This window comes from Maniola jurtina, chromosome 12 (assembly GCF_905333055.1).
Source record: "Maniola jurtina chromosome 12, ilManJurt1.1, whole genome shotgun sequence".
Lineage (NCBI taxonomy): Eukaryota > Metazoa > Arthropoda > Insecta > Lepidoptera > Nymphalidae > Maniola > Maniola jurtina.
In genome coordinates, this window is record NC_060040.1 from 11,574,498 (window position 1) to 11,592,876 (window position 18,379).

Sequence of the window (18,379 nt, forward strand, 5' to 3'; positions counted from 1 at the left end):
AACAGATTTTTATATATAGAGGGACGGACACACGAACAGACGGACGGATAACGGAGGTTTAGTAATAGGCTCTCTTTGGTACCCTTCGTGTACGGAATCCTAAAAATACGCATTTGAAATATTAATACCTATAGGTGTAGTCTTTTAAAATTATTTTCAATGTTTTCCCCTGAACACGAGGCGTCTTATCATCAAATATTTATCAGGACGATAGGTAAGTTATCAGCACCAATTCGTTCGACTTTTCTCCGTAACGCTCCATTTAATACTCAAGTTGAATCGTAGTCCCAGAAGTACTTTCTTTACGTGAATGTAAGTCTCGAAGGGCTGAATTTTATCATCATTTATCTATTCACTTGATTTATTTCTAGATTATTTGCTATGGATACAAAGTAAACACGGATAAGGCTAAAGAGACAACGTATTTCATTTAGATTTATTTTATTTTTATTAAGATTATTTAGATTATTGCCGGTCTACGTTTAGAATGCAAGCCAGCTACAAAACTAAAATTTGCTCATAGGGTTTTCGTAGTTTTCTCATAGTTCATACCCTCTACATAACTATGCCATTAAACAAATCTTAAGGCTACTCCGTAGTCAATATTCCTTCAGAAAATTTTGAAAAAAAGGAGTCGCGGTAAGGGGCTAGTGAGTTCATCTTTTTTCCAACATTAATACTTCTATAATACTGATATTATATAGAATGAAAAATTTGTTAATTTTGTATGTATATGGTTATCTCCAGAAATAATGATCCCAGTCTGAGAATACTTTCACTGATAAATAGCTACATTATCTGCGAATGCTATAAAGAAAGTTATGAATAATGGCTATAAAATAATATCACACGGGGTCTTCCCCGTATATTTTACCCGCAAGTTCTTACTTGCGGGTAAAATATATACCAACAGTGAACTTTGCGCAACAAATGAAGATTATAAAAAAACTTGACCTTTTTAATATATTCCCATAGAATTTGAATACATTATAATAACCGTATAACAGTAACGCAAAAAACCGAGTATCCGTTAATATTTTCCAAAACAAACAACATTCGAGAGTCCATATAACAATACAGCAAGTCGTAATGAATTCAATTAGTACTGTCACAGTTTTCCTGGAATCGCGGTCATCTTGGCCCATTGTTGTAGAGATAGACGAAACTGTCAGATAATCTACTTTCTTCGTCACATTGGAAAATCCATGAGCTTGTCTGTCTGCCATCTTTTTACGGTTCATCCGTTTAACCTCTTTTAGCATTTGGTACCGAGACAACTTGAAATGTAAAAAGCATGGAATTTTATTGAACCGGTAAGTAGCAGCAAAATTCGGCTGCATCTGCTTTGAATTCATACACTGTACTTTATTATTATAAATGTTAAAGGGTGTTTGTCTACTGATTTGTTTATCTGTCTCTGTCTGTCTGTCTGTCTGTTTGTTACTTTTCACGGTTCATCCTCTTAACCGATGTAGACGCAGAAATAATTTACCTACCGAGACGGACTTTTAACCATTTGATTTTCGCCTTTTACAATTTTGCTGTATTATGACATGTTATATAGGTACCTTTTCGCTTTATGGAGGTTAGAAAGCTGTCCGATATCCGTAGTGCCCATTCATATCAGCATTCAGCTGAGATGACATAGCAAATATGGGGACTGTTGAATGTGTCAAGAGGTAATATTTGGGAGGAGGAACTTAAAGTGGAGCAAAGAGAAACACTGAAATCCATACTAATATCATAAATGTGAAAATGTATCTGTCTGTCTGTCTGTCTGTCTACCTTTTCACGGCCCAACAGTGAAACCGATTCTGACAAAATTGGGTACAGGGTTAGCTTATATCCCGGGGACGGACATAGGCTACTTTTTGTCCCGGAAAATCAAAGAGTTCCCGTGGGATTCCTAAAGACCCATCCACTTAACCGATTTGTATGAAAGGTTCCGAAATAGCTTGCGTTCCTATAATCGAAATAGGCAAATCAAATAGTTCCCACGGGATCTATAAAAATCTAAATCCACGCGGACGAAGTCGCGGGCATCCTCTAGTGGGAAATAAAGAAACTTCGCGTTCTAAAAAGCTTCATTAAAGTCTTGCAAAGATACAACGCAGGACTGCGCTAATTCGCGACGACGATGGTAACGAGGTCAACTCCTACCTATATAGTACTTACTAGCTGATGCCCGCGACTTCGCCTACCTGGATTTAGGTTTTTAAAAATCTTGTGGAAACACTTTGATTTTCTAGGTTCGAAAGTAGCCTAAGATACTCTCCCGGTTTTTTACTATACCCATACAAAAATCACGCCGATTCGTTGCACCATTGCAACGTGATTAAATAACAAACCAATAAACCAGCAAATGGGTAGTAATGGGTAGTGATGGGTAGAAATAGCTTACATCCTGAAAACGGATATAAGATGTGATTGAAGTCGCGAAAAAAAGACAAATCTACATTTACATATTCATATATACAATATGTACTATAAACTCGAAAGTGTAAATGTTTGTCTATCTGTCTGTCTTTCTGTTTGTTATATTTTCACAGTCCATCCGCTCAACCGATTTTGATTAGTACAGAGATTGCTTGCATCCCGGAGACATAGGCTAATTTTACCCCGGAAAATCAAAGCATAAGATTTAATGAATTCACCAGACGACGTCGAGTGCTTCATACTTATAGTAGGTATACAAAATATTTCTTATATCATTATAGCCAAGTTTTCTGAAGCTTTTTGTTCGGACCTTAAATCTAATTTACAAAGGGTCTCATTGTGTTTTCCGACAGCGAACTCAGTTATAATTTCGTTAGTCTCAAATTGCAATTCCACAATTACGGAGTTAAGAGGAAAACACCGAAATTCCGTTGTCCGACTAGTCTCGCAGAAAGTAAACGCAGGGTTAACGGTATGGGCCTTCGTGACAACAAAGTTCGGCGAACCCGGTATTGTTTGCGGAAAAGCATCAATTTTTGTATCGCGGTATGGATGAGATTGCGCCTTTAGTACACTTCCACTGCGAAATCGTATCAGCGAAACTATTCCGCTACGGTTTATGAGTTGAGTTGAATGAATTGCGAAACAGCAGCGAAACTGCTTATTCTAATGTAGGGATCTGACTTTGTTTCCCGGAATACGCACTAGATATGAATAAGCTGTAAATGTTCTGTGAGGCTGTAAAAATTAGTACGACACTGCTGGACATCAAGAAACAAGCAACAGTGAGTTGCAATCCCAAAAATTATATTGTTCTAAATAACCCATCTAATACGTAGTTCAATAGATATCATTGTTTCAGTGCTTTTTTATCGTTTTCATTTATCATAGGCAAACGCTTGACCACAATCACACTCGATGGAAAGTGACGATGCGGCCTAAAATGGTACGCGTTTACCTAGAAGATGCTTAAAGATACCAGGATTGTAATTGGTAGGAAGTTAGGTGGATTGAGTTTTGCTAAACGGAATCTTTAGTAGGTTTGTTATACCTATTTATTGTGGTGGAGACTTGCTAGGTGCCTGAGTACCTTCTTCGCCAAAATCTCGTGGGAAAGATGGGCTATTAGTCAAATCTTTGCGTTAGAATATGCAGTTTACCTTTAGTTTCGCATGTGATCACACTAATATTATAAAGGCGAAAGTTTGTATGTGTGTGTGTGTGTGTGTGTGTGTGCGTATGTGTGTATGTTTGTTACTCCTTCACGCAAAAACTACTGGACGGATTGGGCTAAAATTTAGAATGGAGATAGATTATACTCTGGATTAGCACATAGGCTACTTTTTATCCCGGAAAATCAAAGAGTTCCCACGGGATTTTTAAAAAACTACATCCACGCGAACGAAGTCGGGGGTATCAGCTAGTAAGTCATAAAAAAACTTGTGCGGTTTCAGAGAGAATGTGCTAAGGGAACTGAAACATATCTACAGCTCGGTGATTCGTACACCCGGGGGTGGTGTAGCCTCCGAACGTACAAATCGCAATATCTCGAACAGAGGTATCATTTACTTTTGGGGTGTAATGGTTTGAAAAATTACCTCAACTTGAATGTAAAAGTACTTTCTTCCTTTCTTTCTTTCTTTCCGTAAAAGTACGTTTAGCAAAACTTACGACTATATTTAAAACGATACTTATCCTAGATCTTGTAATATTTCGAGCGTTTGCATTGATTGGAAGTGGAACACGATACCAATATTTTTATCTCAGTACATTTATGTAGATTCTGGACTTTGTCAGTCAGTCTCTTTGGAAGTCATACTTTACATCATTCAGGAAATTGGTGCTGTTTTTTACATTTTCAATAATTAATTAGTGATTTATAATTAATTATACGCATTATTATTTTCAAAGCTCACGATTTGGTTATTTGGGCGTTTTTTGGCCGCTACTCCTAAGTTTTTTTCCATGCATGACAACTCTCTGACCTCATATCGCCTTTGGAATGCCTGCCTTACCTTTGATGTCTACAGTAGTTGACGTCAAAAGGATTTCAATTTACCTCCCGTCCCGTAGTCCCGTCTTCACTATAAGCACACGTGGGGTACGAGCTCAGAGCCCCCGGCCTGACGAGTTGCCCAGAAATACCGAAACGTACCTATGTACCTACCTATTTTTAACCCCCGACCCAAAAAGAGGGGTGATATAAGTTTGACGTGTGTATCTGTGTATCTGTCTGTGGCATCGTAGCTCCTAAAGTAATGAACCGATTTTAATTTAGATTTTTCGTTTGAAAGGTGGCTTGATCGTTGTTTTTTTTTGTTGAAGTGTCGTGCTACTGCATTCCACGCTTTGTATTTGTTCAGGTAAAAAAGCATTGTGCTTATTTTAGAGTTCCGTACCTCAAAAGGAAAAACGGAACCCTTATAGGATCACTTTGCTGTCTATCTTTGTGTCCGTATGTCGTGTCTGTCAAGAAAACCTATAGGGTACTTCCCATTAACCTAAGATCATCAAATTTTGCACGTAGGTTAGGCACTTGTAACACAAGTAACAGAAAAAATCCAAAAACCGTGAATTTTTGGTTAGGACATCACAAAAAAAATGTGTTCATGAACAAATAATAATTAGTACTTTCAATTTTCAAAGTAAGGTAACTATACCAAGTGGGGTATTATAATGAAAGGGTACCTGTACATTCTCAAACAGATTTTTATTTATTATTATGCATAATAGTTTTTGATTTATCGTGCAAAATGTTGAAAAAAATAACCGACTACGGATCCCTCGGTGCGCGAGTCTGACTCGCACTTGGCCGGTTTTTCCTACGGAACGCGGTCTGCGATTAGAACAATAGATAGTTAACCAAATTATAAACGTTGTACAACATCCTATTGTAAAACTTTTGCGCCATTTATAATGTTAACCGTTAGCTGAATATATTTTTCGTGGAAACTTTTTGGATGATTAAACAATTAATCAAATTTAATTAATCTATAATGTCCGTTCGTTGCCATAAACTTTCGGAATTAGTTAAATAACTTTTGTTAGGAAATAATTAATTTTGTTTAAATCTAATTTAGGGCAGCGCTTTGCAGTATTTATGGACTTCATCTATTTATTATTATAAACGAAGGATTCATGAATTGTATTAATTTTCTTTTAATCTTTGAAGAAAAATTAATGAATCATAATATCTTCTTAAGTAGACACGCTTTTTAACGAAGATAGGATTGTATAGTAATTAGATAAGGCTGGCTTTAAGTTTTATTGTAATATTTTCAATAAAAAAAAATAAAAAAAAGTTTATTGTAACTTTTTTTATTATTTTTTTATATAAAAAATTATATAATTTTTTTTTTTAAATTATTAATTTTAATAATAAAAAATATTACCACTTCCTCATTGTGACAAGTAAAGTGGACGAGTGCAGTTAGGGTGCCTTATTAAAGCTGAAATGGTCCATAAAGTTTGTAATTACTCTGAGAGCGTCATATATTTTATTAAGGCCATATTTCGCTGTGTTCTTCAGATATTATATACTTAACGAGGGTTTCCTCTTTCGCCCACATTTTGATTTCTGTCCAATATTTTTGCTAAGAATAACTTTGCTTATATCATCGCTATACAATCGAAAGCAACCTAAAGGTCCAAACGTGCGTTGGGATCTCCTGAGTTCACTGTGCAATTCAGAGTATTCGTCACACTTATGTGAATCTTTATCTATAGATTACCAGATATCCTGCAAAACATACTATACATAATATAATATTATAGTTCTAAATATCTTACGTTTTTTATTGCAAGATAGGCTTGCGCTTGATAATAATCATGTTTCCTAAAAAGCAATGATCACTTAGGGAACAGTGCAAGTTTTATCAAAATCGGATTAGTAGTTTTCAAGATATGGTCTAATACGTGAACATGTAAAAGTGTGACGGCTTGGGTTATCGTTGAGTCGTTTTTATTTTATTTTCGATTTTATTTCTTGGAATTTGCAGCAAGAATCTCCAGTCGTGTTACACATTCAATCAGGACATTAGCATCTGCATACACCACTCCGTTACATAACTATAGCATGCGATTACAGATTACAAAGATACGCGGTTCCCATGGTGTAACCTCTCACGGCCATCATCCTAACGGTCGTCGTCGAGCGCCGCCTGCCGGTGCTCGTCGGAGCGTGGCCTGATGGGCCAATGACTGTCTTTTGCTCACTTTGCACGCTAATTTCAAAGATTTTGTCGCTGAGTTGTGTGACGAACGACGATAAATAATAATAGCTAGGCGCCATCTCCACGGCCACGGTCGAGGGAACCGCAACGAGTCCAACCTACTAATCGTCCGCGATAGCATCGCCCTGTGGAGATTGGTCTATAAAGGAATTTACATTACGAAATTTGTTAAATACTCATTATAGGCGATGAATTCCCTCGCCCGCGGAGATGGTCTCCGAGGGCGAGGGAATTCAACGAGTCCAACCTGCTATTCGTCGGCGAAAAAATCGCCTTGTGGAGAATGGCCTATAAAGCGGAATTTAAATTACGAAATTAGAGGCACGAAATTAGTTTCACGACATTAATTTCGCCACAAATTTCGTAATTTCATTATCAATTGCACGTATTCGTTTACACATGCACCAGCGCCTGCTGTGCCTTCCTTCTTTCCATGCAAACTGTGGAATCAACTCCCATCGGCGGTGTTCCCCACGTTCCCACTAGATTACAACGTTTGGGTTATTCAAGGGGCGGACCAGCAAATTCCTGAAAGGCCGGCAACGGTCGGCGGTACCTCTGGTGCTGCAAATGTTCATGGGTGGCGGTAATCACTTAACCCGGTAACTTAGCGAACAAACGAGCAGGTGACCCGCCTGCTCGTTTGTTCGCTATTTTATTATTAAAAAAAAAAAGTCAAATATCTGTGTCGAATCCGTCAGTATGTAAACGCTTTTACTCTTACTAAGTAATGGGTAGGTATACACCGATACAAGTAGCGATACACTGGTTCGTATCACTTGCCCGGTTACCGCATCTTGTCGCGTGTCGCGAGTTGACTGACCTGTTTAAAGCATTGTACACACCGATGATATCTAATAAAGTATTACTATATTATAAAGTATTTTTTTACGTGACAACGTCTTATAATTCGATAGAGCCGGCTGCACGCACGAAAAAACATGACTCATGCGGCGTTACCTCGCTCTGAGGCGTTCCATGTAAGGCTTGAAGCAAGCGAGAGCGCGGAACGAGCGATAAAGAAGCACAATCGGCCTTTGTTGTCACGTTCAACTATCGTCAGTAAACCGACTTTACAGACAACCAATTTTTTTAATTAACCGGGTAAGTTAATTTCAGAGCTGGAGTGGAATATTGTTTATCCATATTAATATTATAAATGCCAAAGTGTGCCTGTCTGTCTGTCGGTCTGTATGTTTGCTTGCTTTTCACGGCCCAATAGTTTAACCAACTTTAATGAAATCAGCTTACATCCAGGAAATTGACATAGGCAACTTTTTATCCCGAAAAATTAAAGAGTTCCTACGGGATGTAAAAAAAACTAAATCGACGCGGACGAAGTCGCGGTCTTTAAGATGGATTAATAAACCCATGTTTTTGGGTGTTTAATAAACAAAGCTGCCTCCGCATTAAGTCAGTTACAAGAGTCCATTCTTGTTCTGATTCAATAAAACCAGTGCTAATTGCGATAGTGTGCTCACAGCTTAACATCGTTCCAGTGTCAAGTGTCCCAGATCGTTTGCAAACAACTTGTCAAAACACAACCGCTTGCTCGGGTCAGAATAAGGGCCCATTCACATAGGTCATATAGTTTGAGGATCTGGTTTTAATAAGTATAAATTACTAGATGATGCCCGCGACTTCGTGTGCGTGGATTATGGTTTTGTGAAAATCCCGTCGGAACTCTTTGATTTCCCAGGATAAAAGTTGCCTATTTCAATTTTCGGGATTCAAACTATCACTGCACCTTTCATATAAATCGGTTAAACAGATGGGCCTTTAAGAAGTATATTAAGTATACATATAAAACATTTATCTAGACTGATTTACTGGTATATAACGCTCAGCCAAAACTGCTGGAAATAATAACTTGAAATTTTGACAGTACATTCCTTTTACGACGTAAGTGCTCACTGATTTTTTTTTATAATTCTACCCATAAAGAAGTTTTATAAGAGAGGTAAGTGTCATTTTTAACCCCCGACCCAAAAAGAGGGGTGTTATAAGTTTGACGTGTGTATTCTGTGTGTCTGTGTATCTGTGTATCTGTGTATCTGTGTATCTGTCTGTGGCATCGTAGCGCCTAAACAAATGAACCGATTTTAATTTAGTTTTTTTTGTTTGAAAGGTGGCTTGATCGAGAGTGTTCTTAGCTATAATCTAAAAAAATTGGTTCAGCCGTTTAAGAGTTATCAGCTCTTTTCTAGTTTTCTTGTAGAAAAGAAGGTTAGATAACCGTTAGGTTCATAATATTATGTCAATAGACAAATGTCAAGCTGTCAAGATGGACGTTGCCTAAATACATAATTATTTATTTGAAAATGATGTTTTGGAAAACTCAAATACTTTGGATCGTCGGGGGTGTTATAAATTTTTAATTTACACTTGTTAAGTTAAGTTTATATCTATAAAAATTGGTACCTATTTGTCCTTTCGACCAGAAATAACAGAAATAACGATTTAGGCATGTGTTCAAGGATTTTTGAAAATTCTGCTGTATATACCTAGGTACCTACTTATGTATAGTTATTAAATACTGAATCACAATATTTGGTGTTTGACTTTTGACTATATTCAACTAGATTAAGTTACATAACCATTATATAATAATAACTAGAGAAAAAAAACGAGTAAAACTAAGAACCTCCCTTTTTAGATCGATTAAGAGTAAGTGTGTACACAGCTCAACAGCGCTTTAATGTCCCAGTTCGTTTGTAAATAACTAGACATTACACAAAGGCTAGTTCAGGTCACAGTTATGTTCATCCACGAGGAAAGCTTTTCAAAATATTGTATTACTTAGCGCACTACGTTGCAAGTTACATTGTTGTGCTTACTAAGTAACATTAAACTTGTGTTATTTGTGTTATCTATACTATTAAATGAAATTGAAGTGTCTGTCTGTAATTTTGTGGCTATGCGAACTGTACCATAACTGAATTAAACGTATTAAAAATTTTGTCTGTCTACCTGTCTGTTTAGAACGGCCTAATCTTTGGAACAGCTGAACCTATTTTGACGGGACTTTCACAGACTCAATTAAGATCCTCTACTTGGATTAACCAACACAGGCTATTATTTTTAACCGACTTTCAAAAAAGGTGGAGTTGTGTTTTTCTACCTACGCAAACCGAATACTCCGAGATATCTGAACCGATTTGCGTATTTTTTCATAATCGATAGGCAAACCTTGCGACTGCCCATAAAAATTTGGATTCCAACTCCTCAATCCTGATACTGCAGGAGTCCTTAAGTAGGTGCTAAAAACCTCGGTATAAAATTTGAGCTTAGTGAGTTAAATTTCATTGCTAACTATTGGGAAAAACTTTATTATAGTAACATCTCAACGTGCGACTTTCTTAACTTTATGCCTGTAACTTGATTGCAAAGCTCCTACTCATTCAAATAGTGAGCTAAAACATAAATGTTGAAATAAGGCTGGCTGTAAACCCCAAGTTATCGCAGAATACTTTTATACGACAAAACATTCTCAGTTACAAAAAATCGCTGATTTTTACGACAGGCAAACTACATAGAAACCGCAATAGGCTCGCAAATCCTACGCTCCGCCTCAGAAAAGTGGGAAAGTCATTTGTGGGAATGAGTGTAATATTTTATAATAAAATTACACAGTCAATTTTAGACTTGCCTTTACACTGGTTTAAAAAATCTATTAAAAGTATGCTCCTGAAAAAAGCATATTATACAATAGAAGATTATGTTAATGACAAAAAAGCATGGATTTGACTCGCTCCAGCAATGCGCGGGGCTGTAATTGCTTGTATAGTATGGCACATTATTTATATTGTAGAAGCAGGCGTTATTTTGCGGAAGTCCACGATATACAAGGAACCAAAAGCGTAATTTGCCAAACCATGGTTATACCATGGTAATGGTTTGGCGGATTATAGCAAATTGAGCTTTTGGTTCCTTGTATGGCATATTATTGTAAATTGAATACTTGAAAAGCGGAACCGCCGAGTTTCTTGCTGGTTCTTCTCGGTAGGAACGGCATTCTAAACCAGTGGTATTATTTTGACGATTCAAAAGCACTTGTAAAAGTTTATCTGAATAAAAATCCTATTCTATTCTATTCTATTCTACTAACCTTCCAAGTACAGAAGGATCACTCAACAAAGAAGTTTCAATAAATGGCTACTTTTGTTACGACATAAGAGAGTGCTTTTCAGCTCGTGCCTATCGTATCGTATAGGTATACGTACAAACCTTCCTCTTGAATCATTCTACCTATCAATGAAAACCGCATTAAAATCCGTTGTATAGTTTAAAAGATCTAAGTGTACAGAGGGGCAGACGGCGGGCAGCGACTTTGTGATCTCAGATTTTAGATTTACAGATATACTAGGTGGATAAATCTTAGGTTGATAGTCTTAGCGTCTGTAGTCATCTTTATTGTTATTTGTTCACGCCATAACTCGTAGTTCAAGTTTACGCGACAATGACCGTCGCTTTACTTGTTTAACAGGTTTTTTAATTTTACAGTTTGTTTTGCCTATCGCTGCTGATATTGTGTTGTTTATTGTGCGGTCATAAGTTATAGTCTGTGTAAGCATTTATGTAAGAGAATATACAAAAAAAAAAAATTGTTGGACTTCGTCTGTGTTGGTGTTAGCTGGCGGGCGTGCTCTGCCTTTTTGGTGTGTTTTTTTGTCAAAACTGACTGGAAAGCGCTCTAAGGGGGTGCCGTGCGTATGTCGGCGAGCACCGGCACAGACGGGGTCCATACATGTATAGTTTAATTGTTACAAATTACTACAAACTTGACATTGGCTAATCTTTGTAAAGTCAGACGAGAGAGAAAAAAAAAAATTGTCGTATGCGCTTATGTGTTTAATATTGATGACATGAACGACGCATCTTTAATTCGAAACTTTAAATGAAAGAGTTTTAGTTGAAGAGGAGTTTATTATAAACGCATTCCAAAAGTGAAAAGAGCGAGGCCTGAATCGCATTTTACTGATTGTATTTTGTCAATCGTTAAAATTCAGTAGTCACTCTCAGTGTATAATATAGTAAAGTTCTAAAACCTCATAAGAGAGCGCACTCTAAACGCACAGTATTTGAAAGCATTTTGAAGACTTTGCTATTTATTTGCAGCACTGTGCAAATAAATCGCAAAGAAATATTGGTACGGTTACTAGCTACGACTTAAACGACTTAAACCTCGTAAGTTTACGTAACTTTTTAGGGTTTTGAAAGGTGCCAACGAGACCCTATTAATAAGCTTCCCCTGTCCGTCCGTTAGTTCATCCGTCCATCCGTCTGTCCATCAATCTGACAATGGGTTGTATCTCATGAACCGCAACAGGTAGAGAGTTGAAATTTTCACAGAATGTGTATTTCTGTTTCCACTATAACAACTAATACCCATTGAACACAATTAAAAAGACAACCATGCAATTTAAAAAAAATGTTCTTGTGCGATGGTATAAAAGCCTTCTTGTATGACTTTGACTTGCACTAGACTTATTTTTCCAAAGAATAACTCCTCATTACTCATTATGACTTTGATCAATTTCAGGTGAATGGGAGCGTTGAAGGGCAGGATGCGTTCGGCTCTGTGGGTAGTCCTCACCGCGGCGTGCGCGCTCGCTGATAACCAGAACAGGTAAGGCTGGTTTCACATGAGATCAGCCGGGCGATTCAGAACACTCGATTCGGTAAGTTATCGTTCGATAAGACGTATTTTTCAATGAAGAGTACGTCATATCGAACGGTAACTTACCGAATCGAGTGTTCTGAATCGCCCGGCTGTACGGGTCGCCCGTAGTACGGGAGGTCTATGCGAGTAGCACCCGCAGTGCTCTGAAACGAGTGTTGAGTGTTGTTGTATGGAGTTTACTCGGAGCGTGTCCCGTATGGAACAATCCCGCGTCGCTGTGAAACGATGTTCTAGCGCGTCCCGTGTTTCTCCGCTCAGGGAGCCCGTACAGAGGGCCCACACGGGTCTCCCGTACAGCTGTGAAACCATCCATAAGATATCGGTTATTACATCCAAACAACTAATTTTTCCCAAACCGAATTTCTGTTACGATAGGTTATCTCTACGGGAGCTCGCCAAGCGACCCAACAGGAGAGGGAATCAGGATTAACAGCTTTACGTGATTTTGGTACCACGTTGGGCCCCAAACTAGAAAGGAAAACCCTCCACTAGGTCACAGACGACATCAAACGAGTCGCTGAGAGCCGTTGAATTCAGGCGTCGCACAACCGTGGCGTGTGGAAGTCCCTACAAGAGACCTATGTCCAGCAATGGACTATCGGTTGATAGTGATGATGATGATGTGCTCCTTTTGAGGCAGGGCAGCTTAATATCCCCAACTTCCTAAATACGGGACGTTATTAAAATTTTTTGTCAAACAAACTCAATAACTTTTTTAGCTTGACAATTACAGACCTCAACTACAATTTGCAGCTGAATAAACTAGCTTCAAGACCTTCCAGGCATGACACCAACTCGTAAATTTACATAATATTATGCAACGTAGACAATACAATAAAAGAAAACAAAGACTATAAATACTTTTAAGATATTTTTGTCTTAATGAGTTACTAATACACATATCCTTTCATTTTCAGACGGACAAAACTCCCCTACATAGCTGATGCAGTTGGCAACAGTCTGCCAGCACCATCGAGTGTTCCAGCAACTGTTGGAAGTCCAGTTAATCTACTCACTCCAGACAGATATGAGTTCTATACATTTGATGAATCTGGAGAACTAGTGAAAAGGCTGATGACATTAGAAGAAATCCAAGCAATAGTAGCAGCAGGAGAAGAAACTGAAGGCCTGGTCACTTTTGCAAATGACAATCAACCAACTATAGCTTTTAATTTTACTCAACCCTCACAAACAAAAGTTCATAGCGTAGTTACCAATGTACAAAATGTCCTAAAAGCACAAATGGAAGCTCAAAAAAACAAACCAAATAATATACAACCTACATTAGACACACCTGATGTTTCAGATTCTTGGAGTTTGATATTACCTTCAATATTTGGAAATACTGGAGTAGATATTGTACCCGATAAAACATCTGGATCCTTCATTACACCTGAAACAGAAACGTTTGAAATAGATAATTTAAATGATTACAAAAATTCTCAAAGCAAGGAAAGTAATGAAATATCTACTGTTTCTACGTCAGAGCAAAATGATGATGCAAATATCATCCCGACTAAAAATACAGAAAATCCTATTTCAACTCCTGCTTCTATAAAAAATACATCACCTGTTTCCTTTTCTCCAACAAAACTTTCCTCAACGACGGAAAAGCTTTATTCAACTACTAATACTACGACTAAGAAACCTGAAATAAAACCCGCTAACAAAGTTACAACAAGTAAACCTCACATATCTAGTACAACTACAACGGCACGTACAACTACTTCTACTACAATCAAGTCTACAGTAGATACTTTAATCAATGAAATTTATAAAAAGCCGAATAAGACGCAGGAAATTTCTTATAATAATGACAAAAATACTTACAACATAACAAAAATTAATCAAGAATCGTTATCAACAAAGGAACCAATTCAGTACGAGAGAATAAGCACATTTTTACCCAATTCCACAGCTGCCTATATGACTGAGAAAACAACCAATAAACCTACAATGAGTACTAAAAAAACAAATAGTAATGAAAAAATTAACGAGAATCTGTCTACAACTACAGTTTCTAGCAAAATTGTAACAAGCACCACATCAGCTCCTACATCTATTAATAAACATAAAGAATACGAGAAATTAAATTCGACCACTATAACAACTCAGTCAGTTTCTCCATCGACAACTGTATCTTCAACTGAATTTATAACTACCCATAAAAATTACGGGCTAACTGATACTGGTAAGATTGAACAAACAATGATTAATGCCGATAAAAATCAAAATGATAAAGATAATCAGCCAATAATACCCATGTTTGATGTAGCTCAGAGTATTAGCCAAATAGCCTCCGATCTTGGCAATAATTATGTTCCTATTCCTACCTCAAATAGTTTTGTTGATTCAACAAAAACTAGTAGTTTAGCAATAGAAAGTAAAGAGAATGTTGAAATTGAAATTCCAACGGAATCGGAAGGTTTGAATGAGATAAATATTAACACGACAAATAATCCCGAAAATTTCGTAAAAGTATCAACCTTTGATCCCCAAGAACAGATAAAAAACAAAACTAAAGAAACCATTGACGTACCTAACGAAGATTCAAATGTTACTGTTTCTACTTCTCCTCGACCTCTTTCCACACCATTTATTACAAGCTCAACAAGTAGTAATATTATGGATGCAGTCATATCAGAATCAATGGGTGACCTACTCTCGCAGGTTGTTCATGATAGTCCTAGCCCTACATCCATAATTTACTCTCAAAATAAGACACAGACTGCTGAAGTGGTAACTACACAAAGCCCTACACAAATTACAAAAATTCAAGAATCTACAACTAATCCAAAAGAATCAGTCGCAACCACGATTCTACCATCATCAATCGTACAAAATACAGTTACAGAAAAGTCTGAAGATACAAAAATAAATATAACTAATAAAGCGAATGTAGAAAATAGTAAGTATGAACCATCTACCATTATAAAAAGCGACGTTAACAAAATAAAAATTGAAACCAGTACGTTAAAAGAAAAACTACAAAGCGAGCACCTCAAAAGTGATACTTTACCTGGTAATACAACAAACGATAGCATGTTAGATTCAGAGAAGAAAGAAGACAAGATAATTGCTCCAAATAATCAGGACTTACCAAATAATAATTTAAGTTCTAGTCCTCATCCAGTAAAAAATGATTCAGCTACTGAAGTGAAAAATGTTAGTTCTAGTAATAATATCTACAAATCGTCGTTGATGGACAAAATTGTTGCAATTGATAAGATCCAAAAACAAAAGATAAACGAAGAATTACCGAAAATTGATGATTTTAAAAAGAAAATACAAAAAGTAAATATAGACGACAAGGAATTAGCAAATGAAAGAAATAATTCATGGAAGTTAATACCACCAGTAAATCCACCCAAAGCAAATGAAATAGGAAAAGACAAGCACAAAGTTGAGGGTTTTTATACGCCGGAAACGAATGAAAATAAAAATATTGTCTTAGAATTCCCAAAAGAAAATCAGGGCTTAGAAGTTACAACGAAAGATTTAGGTGATGATATTGTACAATTTACAGAACTTTGTAATGAATTGGCTTTTCGATATTGGAATGTAATGGTTGATAATGTCGACAAAAAACGTAGTATAGTTTTTTCACCATACTCAATAACATCTATGTTAGCGATGATGTTTATGGGCGCAAAAGGGGCTACATCAGGAGAAATGAACGAAATTCTAAAATTAGATGATATGGTAACATTTAATCCACATTTTACTTTGAAAAATATATCTGATTCTATTGAAACTAGTTCTGCTTCAGGAGTAGTTATATCTGCGTTTGTTAGAGAACTCTTCAGTGAAAGGAATAAGGGGAAATTGTTGACATTCTACAAGGAACGTGCTCAACATTTTTATAATGGACATGTTGAAGAAGTTAATTTCAAATTAATCAGCGATGTAATAAGAAGACGAACTAACCTTTTAGTGAAAAGATACAGCTGGGGCAAAATTCCGGAATACTTGAAAACAAACAGCATAAAGATGAGTCCTCCACTTGCAGCATTTTCAGCTAACCTCTTTTATGTAAGTTTCATTTGCATTATATTTTCACTATTCACACGAGAGTCATGAACTCGTATTTTCATTTTATTTAACCACAATAGCAATATACTCTTTGTGCTAACATGTTCCTGGTTTACTTTCTAAATCTATCTGCTATTTGACTTTTGCAACCAGTTAAGGATAAACGAATATCCACATTAGTATAAAATTAGTTCCTAATGTAAGTTAACTCTTAAGCTAACATTACTTTGTTAGTTACAATAACCAGGTGCCAAAAATAGGCATATACAAAATTCAAACCATTAAGAGGGCTCTCTCCGTCACTCGTTTCATACAATCGTAGTTCTAATTTCATTTGAATACTAAGCAACCAAAGTCCATGAAATTTTGCAGACATATTCTAGAAACTAATATCTGTGTCTGTGGTTTTCCAGATTTCTGTTAAAATATTCGGTTTCAAAGTTACGCGGTCTTAAGAATTTTCATACAAATCTTTGAGCCCCTGTAATTTTAAAACTACATTTTTTTTAGAAAAATCTAAAACACCACAGACACAGATATTAGTTTCTAGAATATGTCTGCAAAATTTCATGGACTTTGGTTGCTTAATATTCAAATGAAATTGGAACTACGATTGTATGAAACGAGTGACGGAGAGAGCCCTGTTAAACTCACCTACGCACAAATCACCACCCCAAATCCTAAAATTGTATATTGCAAAGAAATAATTTTTAGACTAATATATTTCTTTTCTAGTGATTTTAGTGATCTAAATGGCTATAAAACTCTATTATAAATCTTACTTGAAGTTCTTTAATAATTGTTTCTATTGTAAATTTTCAGACCGACTGCACTGGATCATCTGTTGAAGCACGAGACGGCGAAATGTACTTCGTCGTGTCACCCAATGTCCGCCAAAGACGTTTGGTTCCAGTTCCCGCTGTAGTCTTCAAAAGCAATTTCTTGGCTGGATACGATCCGGTTCTGGATGCTACGGCTGCAGCATTGGGAAATACTAATTCTGTTGTAAGCACACTCTTCCTTATGCCGGGCCAACAAGGAAACGTCGTACATGCAGATGACTTAGAGAAACTTGAAAAACGCCTTTTGGATGCTAGTCTGACTACTCCAGTGTGGAACGGTTTATTGCGCACGTTGCTTCCTCGTATCGGCCTTGAACTTCAAATTCCAAGATTCTCACACAAGTCATTATTTAACGTTTCATCCACTTTGAAAAGGATGGGTTTGAAAGACTTGTTCGATCCAAGTCACGCAGACTTAGGTGGACTAAACGGCCCATCGAAGGATCTTTATTTATCTGACATGTTGCAACTGACAACTTTCGCTACCTGCGCCGAAAGTGGTATTGGTGGTCAACATCACGTTGAGGAATTTCCCGATACACAGGATTATTTGCGCAAACGGAGAACATCAAGATGGATTACGGGCTGGGACGAGCCGAGAGATTACCAACGTGCTTTCCATGATCCTCATGACGTAGGAGAGGCTTTGCATTTACCGTTGCACCTTCGACCGAGACAAGCACGTCTTCCAGCAAGGAGTTCGCAACCAGCTCGATTAAAATTCGACCGACCTTTCCTATACTTTGTTCGACACAACCCATCTGGGATGATACTTTACGTTGGCCGATACAATCCAAGGCTTTTACCTTGAAGGCTCAAAAAGACTGCTAGTTTAGTTTAATTTACTTAATTCCTAAAAGGAAAGTGATGAGGTATACTGGCGCGTGTGATATATTATGTATGTGAAAGTAATGTCATTTTGAATTTACGTGACAGTATTACTTATTAGTTTATTGGTATGCAGGTAGTTCAGCACATTGTTTACTTTAGAGACAGGGTTGATCGTACCTCTATACTAATTGAAAATGAAATGTATGTAGTTAGAATACGGTATTGCATATAATACAGTGGATTATTATGCGAAAATTGTAAATTTAAGTAAGTGGTAAAGTTTCATAGCTCATGACATTTCATTGTCATCATCCTTTAGTTAA

At 36.9% G+C, this 18,379-nt stretch overlaps 1 protein-coding gene across 1 annotated transcript in view; it reads left to right on the forward strand.

Annotated features, from left to right (window-relative positions):
- The window catches only part of LOC123870027 (uncharacterized threonine-rich GPI-anchored glycoprotein PJ4664.02), a 58,894-nt gene extending 40,515 nt beyond the window's left edge, over nucleotides 1–18,379 (forward strand). Inside the window, exons 2-4 of the mRNA XM_045913186.1 lie at nucleotides 12,211–12,297; nucleotides 13,269–16,383; nucleotides 17,206–18,379. Coding sequence (XP_045769142.1) covers nucleotides 12,215–12,297; nucleotides 13,269–16,383; nucleotides 17,206–18,036 — 4,029 coding nt within the window. The 5' untranslated portion in view covers nucleotides 12,211–12,214 and the 3' untranslated portion in view covers nucleotides 18,037–18,379. The remainder of the gene's footprint in view (nucleotides 1–12,210; nucleotides 12,298–13,268; nucleotides 16,384–17,205) is intronic.